This window comes from Cystoisospora suis (assembly GCF_002600585.1).
Source record: "Cystoisospora suis strain Wien I chromosome Unknown contig_2473, whole genome shotgun sequence".
In the NCBI taxonomy this organism is placed as follows: domain Eukaryota; phylum Apicomplexa; class Conoidasida; order Eucoccidiorida; family Sarcocystidae; genus Cystoisospora; species Cystoisospora suis.
Genome location: NW_027155272.1, coordinates 243 through 10,484, shown reverse-complemented (window position 1 = coordinate 10,484; position 10,242 = coordinate 243). Strand labels below are relative to the sequence as shown.

At 45.1% G+C, this 10,242-nt stretch overlaps 4 protein-coding genes across 4 annotated transcripts in view; 3 read left to right on the top strand and 1 right to left on the bottom strand.

Moving 5' to 3' along the window:
- CSUI_005141 (methyltransferase domain protein) overlaps nucleotides 1-1,137 on the top strand; it is a 6,741-nt gene extending 5,604 nt beyond the window's left edge. Inside the window, exon 6 of the mRNA XM_068065320.1 lies at nucleotides 400-1,137. Coding sequence (XP_067922704.1) covers nucleotides 400-531 — 132 coding nt within the window. The 3' untranslated portion in view covers nucleotides 532-1,137. The remainder of the gene's footprint in view (nucleotides 1-399) is intronic.
- A 616-nt stretch (nucleotides 1,138-1,753) lies between these two features.
- Nucleotides 1,754-2,802, top strand: CSUI_005140 (uncharacterized protein). Its single transcript, XM_068065319.1, has one exon. It carries the CDS (start codon nucleotides 1,886-1,888, stop codon nucleotides 2,081-2,083), a length of 198 nt encoding a protein of 65 aa, XP_067922703.1. The 5' UTR covers nucleotides 1,754-1,885; the 3' UTR covers nucleotides 2,084-2,802.
- Nucleotides 2,803-3,481: 679 nt separating this feature from the next.
- Nucleotides 3,482-7,299, bottom strand: CSUI_005139 (uncharacterized protein). Its single transcript, XM_068065318.1, has 4 exons — nucleotides 6,645-7,299; nucleotides 6,233-6,434; nucleotides 5,368-5,506; nucleotides 3,482-4,842 (listed from the first exon to the last, which is right to left on the bottom strand). Exons 1-4 carry the CDS (start codon nucleotides 6,879-6,881, stop codon nucleotides 3,849-3,851), a joined length of 1,572 nt encoding a protein of 523 aa, XP_067922702.1. The 5' UTR covers nucleotides 6,882-7,299; the 3' UTR covers nucleotides 3,482-3,848.
- Nucleotides 7,300-8,806: 1,507 nt separating this feature from the next.
- Nucleotides 8,807-9,267, top strand: CSUI_005138 (uncharacterized protein; the record flags this gene model as incomplete). Its single annotated transcript, XM_068065317.1, has 1 exon — nucleotides 8,807-9,267. Exon 1 carries the CDS (start codon nucleotides 8,911-8,913, stop codon nucleotides 9,265-9,267), a length of 357 nt encoding a protein of 118 aa, XP_067922701.1. The 5' UTR covers nucleotides 8,807-8,910.
- Between the last annotated feature and the right edge of the window lie 975 nt (nucleotides 9,268-10,242).

Here is a 10,242-nt window from a genome sequence, read left to right as displayed (position 1 = left end):
TATGTATATACGTATATCTATATGTAGATGTAGGAACGTGTCGCAGAAGAAGGAAGAAGAGGAGGGGATATGAAGCATGTACACGCGTACGCATGCATGTGAAAAGAATATAAAACTACACACGGGGAAAACGGCGGACGGGCTGCTCTGCCTCCAGTCGACGTGCTTCTCCGGCTGTCCGTCTATCTTTGATCTATCTATATCTATTTATCTCCACTGTACTTTTCGTATCTACACTCCCTGGCTCTCCATGTGTTCCACTCTCTTTTACCTGTAACGAATCTAAACCCCTCTCTCTCTCTCTAAATATATATCTATATATATATACATATATAGATATACATGTATATCGGCTATCGAGCTTTATAGTGTGTATGGTTGCTGTGGATATTTTGTCAGATGATTAAGAGAAGAAAAATTCACGGGGGAGAAGATCTCTCTATATGGAGGTTTACCAGGAAAAACCCATCAGAAGAGAAAGAAGAAAAAGAGAAGGAAGAGCAAGCTCTCTCTCTTAAGCCAGGGGAGTAGTGCTACACCGACTCCCACAGACACTCAAGACCTACGAGTCATAGAGAGAGGGAGAGATAAGAAGGAGTGATACACAAAAAGAAGGAGAGAAAGGAACTCTCTTTTGAACGAGAAAGACTTCTTATGGTGACAGGTACATTTCCATTGGGCCATATATACATGTATAATAAGATATCTCTATGTATATCTATATACAAAAATGCCTGCATAGATTCGCATGCGCTGTATATAGAGAGGGAGATAGATAGTAGATCAGACAGAGGATGATTAATAGAAGAAGAGAAAGAGTGTCTTCTCTCTTCATTCTTCCTCTCTTCTTTATCCTCCACCTTAAAAGCCTTCTTACCTCTCTCTCTCTCTATACGACGTCGGAGGTAGAGAGTTTGATCTCTATCTATCTATAGATAAATGGAGAGAGAGAGAGAGAGAGAGAAGTGTGTGAGATTTGCAGGGGTCCTGTCAAGGGATGTTTTCTCTGTTAAACCAACCCTCCTAGAGAGAAAGACAAGCCCCTCTTTCATTCATTACTATGTACTTCATAACTTTCATCTCTTCTTTTCTTTCTTTCTTTCTCTTTTCCATTCTTCTTATTCTTCATTCCGAACAACTCCTCTTCCTTTCTCTCTCTTTCATCTCTTCTTTTCTTTCTTTCTTTCTCTTCCGTAAGAAGGACACCCTCAACCCTCCCTCTCTCTCTCTACAGTCTCAGACTCTCCTCTACGCGTCCTTTCAAGCCGATGACACAACTAACGGCCTATACCTATATATATATATATGCATATGTATATATATATATATATATATGCATATGTATATATATATATATGTAGAGAGAGAGGGAATGTTGGAGATGTTTGGGTTTGTATATTTTTGGAGGAGGTTTTTCCTAGACACTTCGGGAGGGGCATGCGACATCTCCCTCTCCCTCTCTTTCCTCTCGGCTCTTCGCTTTCTCTCTAGTGTTAAACGTATCCATATGACTAGAGAGATAGTAGATATCTATATCTATCTATATATATCTATATATACATGTAGAATGGCGATAGCATGCATGTAGAGAGAGAGAGTGAGAGGAGGGAATGATGACTGGAAGAATGAAGTGGATCCAAGTCTTATAGGATGAAGAACGACGAAGAGGAAGAAGAAGCATCTATACTCCTATCAATTCCCCTTATACAGATAGAAAACAAAGAAAGAAAGAAAGAAAGGATCCAGATTTGCATGAGACGTATCATTCTGTCTTCATCTCTCTCGCAGTGTGTATACAGATATCTATATATATTTGTATTATTCGATATACAGAACATTAGATTCTTACGTTACTTTTCGGGATAGATATATAGGAATCTTCAAAATGGACGTAGAGGAGTTGAAGAATGAGAAGACAATGCGGATCCTCGTTTGCTTTGAAACACCATATGACTTGTTCAGCCAGCAGATGGTCCTATCTATCTTTAATCTATCGATCGACCTCTCATCGATCTATCTCCTTAGCTCTCTGTTGTCTCGGGCGTTGTATACCTTTTCTAAGCCCCGCCGCGACTCCTCCTAAGTAGTAGAAGTAAGTAACACATTCATCCATCTGCCTCTCTCAAATCATCTATCTTTAATCTATCTATCTATCTTTAATATATCTATCTACCCTATCTCTAGATGCATCTCCTATCTATCTATCTATCTATGTGGGTATGACAACTTCCGTCCCACCTTCTCACTAAGGAATTCTATACATCATAGGAATGAAGAGACATGGATGCTCCTTCCCTCCCTCCCTCTTTCCCGTGAATGTAGCACATTCTTTCATGATACTAGGTGGAATACAAAGACTTACCTACTACTCTCACTATTCCTATCATCATAAAAAGTCGGTGATAGATACATAGACTATAGACTATAGATAGATAGACTAACGATACATACATCGATAGATTGAAGATAGGTAAATCATTCCTTCACTGTGTCTCGTCTCTCTTTCACTCTTAGGAGGATCGACCGCATGTAGCAACAGCCATCTCATCTTTCGTACTCTCTCTCTCTCGCTATCTCCTATACCTCTATCTATCTCTCTCTCTCTGTCTCAGTCGTTTATGATAAGACGAATCCCTTCTTCTGACCTTCCTTCTCCCTCCTGCCCTCACCATACAAGTTTCTCTATCTGTATGTGTGCTATGTCTAGACACGTGTCTACACCTTTAAGATGGAGGTCTCATCGACTATGTATGAGGGAAGGAATTACACACCTAAGAGCTATTCACGAAAAACATACACATTCATATATACATATATATATATAAGAAAAGCATATATATATATATATATGTATATACATGTATACATTCATCCATAGACACCTGTTCAAATGGCCTGTATGTCATCTTCTTTGTCAAACATCCTCGCTTGTCATGTTTCTTCCTTTCTTTCTTTCCTTCCAAAACAATAAGAGCGTTAAAAGATCAGTATCAAAGATCTAGAAGAAGAGTCCGAAAATAAAAAGGATAGATAGATATATAGATATATGTACATAGAGAGAGACACGAGAAAGAAGATGAAACGCCTGTCTCTCGTCACAACACTATCCCGTACTAAAGAAGAAGAAAAAGCATCATATATACATAAATGAATAAATAGATAGATACACACATGTATGAATAGACAGATAAATCGATTAATTGACACGCACACATACACACACATTTGATAGGCACGCCCCCCACACCTACAGACATCTACATCTATTTACATCTCTATATATATATATATACCGCTTTCCTTTCATGACTCTCAATTGTCTCTTCTTCGTCATTTTTGTATGAGGCTCCTCCATGCAGAACTTCTAGATAGAACAGAACGAAGGCAAAAGACATGATGGCTCTTCAAAATTATTTAGATGTATTCCAGTGTATATACAGCTCGACTTCTATTCTATTCTTGTAGACGACTTGAAAGCGAAAGGAGTGTCTGCCCCATGCTCGTCATCCTCCCCTCCCTCCCTCCATGACAGGGCGAGTCAAATGAATTAGAGAGAGAAGCGAAAAAACAGAGATAGAGGAGATAAGATTTCTTCTTGTCTATGCAACTGTCGAGGAAAGAGAAGGATGGATCGATATCGATACATACATACACAAATAGATAGAAGATGGATAGAAAGGAGCTCTTCTCTCGGCATCTCTTCTTCTGATGATGGTCTTCTTCACACCCTAAAAAGTCTCTCTCTTTCTCTCTCTATTAGGCTGGAGATAGTCTTGACATTTCTATCAAGGAAAATAGTCATAGAAGTCTCTCATTTGCAAGCAGGAGAGAGATTGATTGATCTTGTCTTACAGACCCAAGGTCTCTTGCGCATCCGCATCAGCACCCCTTACAGCGACACCCCCAGTAGTTTCGTCAGGAAGGGTCGCTTTTTCATCCTCACCCTCAGCAGTGGCACCCCCGGCATCTTCAGCAGGAGTTGTACCCGCAGCAGCAGCAGCAGTAGTAGTACTCGCACCGCCAGCACCTTCTTCCCCAGAGGTACTTATAGTAGTAGTCGTAGCAGCAGTAGTAGTAGAGGCATCGTCAGCACTACCACTAGCTTCTTCAGCAGGAGTAGCACTACCCGCTCCTTCTTCTTCGGCAGCAGCAGCAGGAGTAGCAGAAGCAGAAGCATCCTCACCTACACCGCCACCTGCACTACCGGCCTTTTCTTCATCCGCAGGAGTCATAGTAGTAGTAGGAGTAGCGCCCGTAGTAGGAGTAGTAGGAGAGGCATCAGCCTCATCGTTACCGCCAGCACCTTCTTCGGCAGAGGTAAGGCCACCTACCATTTCTTCACTAGGAGCAGTCGAAGGAGCCTCTTCCAGAGCAGCACCGCCAGGTAGAGCCTCTTCTGCAGGGCTAGTAGTCCCAGCATCACCCTCTGCTCCTGTCTCCTCTTCAACAGGGATAGAAGCACCAGCACCCCCTTCAAAGCCTGTTGCTACCTCTTCACCCGGAGGTATAGAAGCAGCACCCTCACCCTCACGAGGCGTCTCTTCGGGCAGAAGTTCAGGTGTCTCTACACCGGAGGGAGACACGACGGGCATCTCGCCAAAGGTTTCGGCCTCCAGAGCCGCATGAAATCCTGAGAGATTCTCCAGGGCTTCTTCAACTGGTAATTCTTTCTCATATTCTCCCGTCTCTACCGGTAACATAAGTTCAGCCGCTTCCGCACGAGCTTCGGCTTCTGCAGGTGTCTGTTGATCGAAGCGCTCTAATATACGATCGACTTCTTCTGGACCGGGAACAGCTGCGGGATCCGTCTCGGGTGTACTTACACCTGCTTCAAGAATCTTTCTGAAACGGATCAAAGACGATGCATGTAAGAAGGTACATACCCACATTTTCATGATAAGCTTTTCTCGGTCTTGCACGACACATAGAGACAATAGAGAGACAGAGAAGCTGCGAGTCTCTCTCATTAATTCGGAATGCATGCACATCAAGAAGATATAGAGATGGTCGTGGAAAAAGCAACTGCGACAGACCCAAAAAGATTTCCTTTTGCCGGTTAGGCTTCAACTTGATAGAGTAGAGGAGGACAACTAAGATAGCTATGAGTTATATATAGAAGTATCTACGACTGGTAGTAATCCTTTGAAATAGATCGAGTAAAGATAGATAGATAGATTAAAGATAGATAGATAGATTAAAGATCGACAGGTAGATTATAGATCGATAGATAGACTGAGGATAAGCAGATATATTAAAGATAGATAAATGGATTACATACATAGGTAGACTTGGAGACAGATAGGTGGATAGAATAAAGACAAAGTAAGATCGACATAATGGGGTGAAGATCCCCAGTGAGGAACTTACTTGCATGCGTAGTTAAGACTTCCGGTACAGATCGTTCCGTAAATATATCTACCCGCGTGCGTGCGAGAGTTTGGATCCGCTACATACTTAACAGAGGCTTCTGTCCCCGGAAGGCTCCGACCTTCTTCTCCCACGGTCACTGAGAAAGTTCAGACAAGAGGAGAAAGCACCTAATCTCTTTCTATACCTAGCTAGCTGGCTAACTAGCTGAGAAAGAGAATGAAGATAAAGTATGGAGGATAGAATACAATAGACCGAAGAGCTCTAGATGCAGAATCGGCCTTGTCTTGAGAAGACAAATGAACAGACTGCATGCATGATAAGACTCACAAACCTTCGCCGCACTCCCTCACTGGTAACCCCCTCACGTAGAAGTACACTGATATATATATATATATATAAACTGATATATATATATATAAACTGATATATATATACATATATATACATGTATACATACGTATACACACCAATGGAATACCCGGGTAGACGTCATATATACACGCACATGCATATACATACATACCTACAGATTGGTACATACATACATATTCAAGCATACATACATATTTCATATACATACATGGACATATTCATACATGCATACACAGCATCATTGTATGATCAGTAGAATATCATGAATGTGTCTATTATGGATGTGTATATATCACTTCTCATCGAAGGTCAGCTCCATGTATGCAATTCGAAAAGAAAGATGAGTAACGCCATATGCAACGGATACTAAGGTAGTATGGATACACCATAGGTTCATTTGAGAGAAAGGGATGTTTTCTTTGCATGCATAGAGATAGTGAGGCTGGCTCGTGAGCGAAGGAGGAGACATGAGACAAAGAAAGAAACTTACGGTTGCCGTATTCTTTGTAATCGAAGAGAGCGTCAGGGCCCGAGGCAGCAGCCCTTCTGTAGAAGTCTCCGAGCTCTTGATCTAAACACATGCGATTGAACGCTTGCCATTGGGCTTGATACATTCGACACCATGCTCGTACATTGCGAAAAGATGCGGCGCTCATTTCCACGACTTCTCCGTTCTCCAAGGGTGTGACGGGCTGTAAAGGATAGAAAGGAAAGAGACAAGAGAGAGAAGCAAGATCTTCTCCGTGGAAAATAGATGTCTTGGAGATGTATGAATGGTGCTTGTTGACGCGAGAAATCCATGGTTTTCTTACAGCTCCTATCCCTATGAGGGCCTTCATGAGTAGATGAGCTAACTAGGGTGCACTCCGTGGAACGGCTGGGAAATAGATGAAGGGACTTACTGCCCGAGTCGGAGCGTCAAGAGATTTCGCCTCATTGGAGACACGTAAGGAAAGTGCAGCGGCAAAGTTTGCGTCATAGAGACAGAAAAAGTCAGCAAGACACACGAGTACCGCTGCCAAAGAAACAGCCGCTCCTTGACGCCATGTAGCGCCACGAGACATTCTTGGAGACATTGCGGCCTCCTCGGAAAACGAAGAACGAAGAGAGGAAAAGGCCGAGACAAAAGATTTCTCCATATTCTATATGGAGTTGCAAGAGATGAATAGATGAGAAGCAACGAGGCTTCTTGTAGTCGTGGCAGAAGCGATAATGGCACCCGGGTTCTCCCCGGGGAGCGAACGGTCTTCTTCGGAAAGTTGTCGAGTTTTACAACGGAACTTTCACAAGAATATAAGATGACAATGAATTTGACAGCTCTTCGCTAGAGTTTGGGGAGCTCATGAGGAGAAGTAACAACAAAAGAAAGGGCTGGATCAGATTTTCTCTTCTCTCGAGCTGCCTCGACGGCAAGAGGGAGTGGAAAGTCAAGAAACGGGTTGTTTACTTCTCCCGCTGTCTGCTTAGTAGAACCTCGACAGCGATGGATGCAAAAATAAAAAGACGATTTTACGCTGCATAGAGATGAGTAAAGACACCGATGATTTCCGCCTTTCGCATCTTTTCGCCTCTCCTCGGTGAAGACCTCGTCCGAACCAGGCGAGCACCTCTGGCTTGTCTATCGGGGGGATTCCCAGCCAGCCCTGCTAGTCGTTTCTCCGGCAGCCCGTCAGGAAGGGCGGGCAGCGTTCTGCTAGAGAGGCTCGAACGAGGAAAGAAGCAGTCGCTCCGGGAAGGTCTATGTAGATGAAACCATCTCGGGAGATCTTTGATAGCAGGAGACAGTTCTTCATTTCAATAAGATGATTAACAAATGCGCTGTGGCTCAGCATATGAAAGACTCCAAGGATGTTTTCTACAGCGAGCTAGCATTTTCGAGCGACCTGACTGGAAGTCATCCGGCGTTTACGAGAGAGCTGGACCGGCCGGTGGGAGGGTTTAGGGTTCGCAAGCATTTTGCCAGTCCCACGAGAGAGAAGAACAGAACACTCACGGTAAAAGAATTGTACGTGCTTGTCTATTGCTTCTAAGAGTGACCTGGGGGAAGTCTGAGCGCGTGAACACTGTGAGGGTACCGTGGTGAGCCTATTCCGGGCTCTACTTCTGTAGCTAGTGAGATTCTCGGTGTTGGAAGAGCGGGTGACTCCTAAGCCAGATACAGAATGGACAGAGAAGAGATATTGTCGGATGTACCCAAGAAGTTGTCTAGTAGGCACCTACGCACCGGGCACAAGGGCGCGAACCAGCGAGCTCACTCCCGCCCGTGCCATGAGATCAGCCCGGAGCACACGCACCTACGACTGGTATGTATGAGTGCTGTTTCTTATTACCTCTTAGAACCATAGTAGATTCTCGTCAGCGTCTTCGTTTCCGCCGCCAACGCGTCGCTGCTTGCAGCCTGTAAGGTTTCCGGGAAGCCTTCACGCTGGAGAGCTTTACTCGTGCTCTGATTGCCTTCGTCTTGAAGGCTAGGATGTCGGATGACGGAGCAGGTAGTGAAGTGTAGGCTCACTGGCTTCCCGGGACGTAATCCTCCTCTACATCTGCATCTGGGTGCGACACATAGAGTCGTATCTCCGCAGTGAAAACCTGAAGGGGTGCGCCTGAAGAGCAAGTTCTTTTGTAGAGCTGCACAGCTCAATCTTGGGGAATATGAACATCTGCAGTCGACGTGTGTACGTATGAAGATGACAGATGTCTCATATGGCCAAAAACACGATGGTAGACAACTGGTAGTTAGCCCGGCGGGTGAAATTGGCTAACAGCCCCCAGCGACGCTAGTAGGCTAGTCCTCAGTAGGGCGCAAACAAGTGAGCCGTCGCTGATTTCCCCAGTCAGACAGTTTTCAATCACACAGTTTTTTTCCCCGACATAGTGTTTCGCTGGAAATGCTTTCCTCGTTTTCCCGGATTCCTCCCTACACAGCGCCTGAGTAAAAGTTTCCAGGTTTTCCTTTCTCGATCAGTTTCTGGGGGGTCTACTGGCGCCCGGCGGAGTCTGTAGAGTCTTTCGTTCGCCTTCACGATGGAAGTTCGCATCTTTTCTCTTTTTGTAGTCGTTTTAGGTGCAGGGATCTCCGCTCACGCACTACCCACAAGGCTGCGATCGCGACAGACTGCTCATTTGTTGGACGTCGCGCCACATGCGGCCGTCAATGTAGTGAAGAAAATGAATGAGCTCGGGCGAATCAGAGGGCAATTGGAGACGTTCCTTATGCCAGTGGAGGCAAGCGCCGCGACTCGGCAGACAACTGAAGTTCCTGGAGACAAAGAGCACCTCAAGCAGGAAGTTAATGAACTCAGTAAGCGTGTTGAAGAAGCCAAGGCCAGTCTCCGTAAAGACTTGTCAGGTCTCGAGGACTTGTTACGGAGATTGAAAGAGAGCCAAAAGGAAGGGACAGCTGAGGCCGAAGGCAGGGGCCACGAACTACAATTGACGATTTGGAAGGTTGATGCAGCCATTGATCAAGTCAGAGAAGTTTTAACGCAGGATGATGTACAGTATAAGAAGGAGCTAGGCAACTAAGCCTTCCTCCTCAACACCACCGGCGGAGAGATGCGGGGGGACCGGTTTGGCCACGAGTTCTTTTCGGATTCTCTTTTCATCTCAGTGCAGTCACGTTCTCCATTCCCTCGTGGCAGTCTGTGCAGGCGCTGAGACCACATGTGTTCTAAAGGTGGCTATAGTGTATGCGCTGAGAGTGCGTAGACTGAAAGACCCTGCAAATCTCTGCCCCGCGTTTTCAGATTCTTTTGCTGCCCGCGAGCCGCGGGCTCGAACGATGGTGTTTTGCGTGACAACAGTCACTTATTTCGTTGTATCAGCAGCCTGTGATCTGAGAGGCTGCCCTGCAGATCTCAGGAACAACTGAGACGTGTCATTTCGTTGAGTTTTCTGTCCCGTCTCCGGAAAGACGGTGTAAAGAAACTATTTCTTTTTCTATGGACGGTGCGTGCAGGTTACGATAGTCCGTTCGTTGTATTCTGACACTGATCATGACGTTTTTGTCTTAGTTGAAGCTGTAGCGGGCAGCATTTATCTTGAGCTTGATTTTCTGCGGCGTCTTTGCTGTCAAAGTACGAAAGTGTATTCTACGTGCCGGCGTATCCCGCAAGATGAGTAGCTGCAGAGAAATGCTGCCGTTTTTAGCATGACTCTCTGTTACCAGATTCACTTTCGGCGCGCACAACTGTTACGACGGAGGCGCAGCTAGGCGTTAGGATGAAAGATCTTGCACACGGTTCTTTCCAGTCTACAGCAAGCAAAGTGAATAGGGTATGCTTTCCCAAGAAAAGGACAGGAACGGGATACATACCTCTCAGGGGACTTTTCACGATAGTCACCAGCCGGCAAGGTGCAAGGAAGTGGGAACGATGTAACACATCTCTGGATATCCAGTCCAGTGCTCTGCGTTGGGCATTGAAACTAACCCACTNNAACACACTTCCCTTCTCGCCGTTCTTGAATCCTTAACCCTGAGAAACGCTGAAGCCAACGGAC

What these genes read in the sequence shown, in the direction of transcription:
- CSUI_005140 (XM_068065319.1), top strand. Translation starts at nt 1,886, where the DNA reads ATGGACGTAGAGGAGTTGAAGAATGAGAAGACAATGCGGATCCTCGTT.
- CSUI_005139 (XM_068065318.1), bottom strand. Translation starts at nt 6,881, where the DNA reads ATGGAGAAATCTTTTGTCTCGGCCTTTTCCTCTCTTCGTTCTTCGTTT. An exon ending in TTGACGCTCCGACTCGGGCA is followed by an intron (nt 6,435 to 6,644) that starts GTAAGTCCCTTC and finishes TATCCTTTACAG; the next exon opens with CCCGTCACACCCTTGGAGAA. An exon ending in TTACAAAGAATACGGCAACC is followed by an intron (nt 5,507 to 6,232) that starts GTAAGTTTCTTT and finishes GAACTTTCTCAG; the next exon opens with TGACCGTGGGAGAAGAAGGT.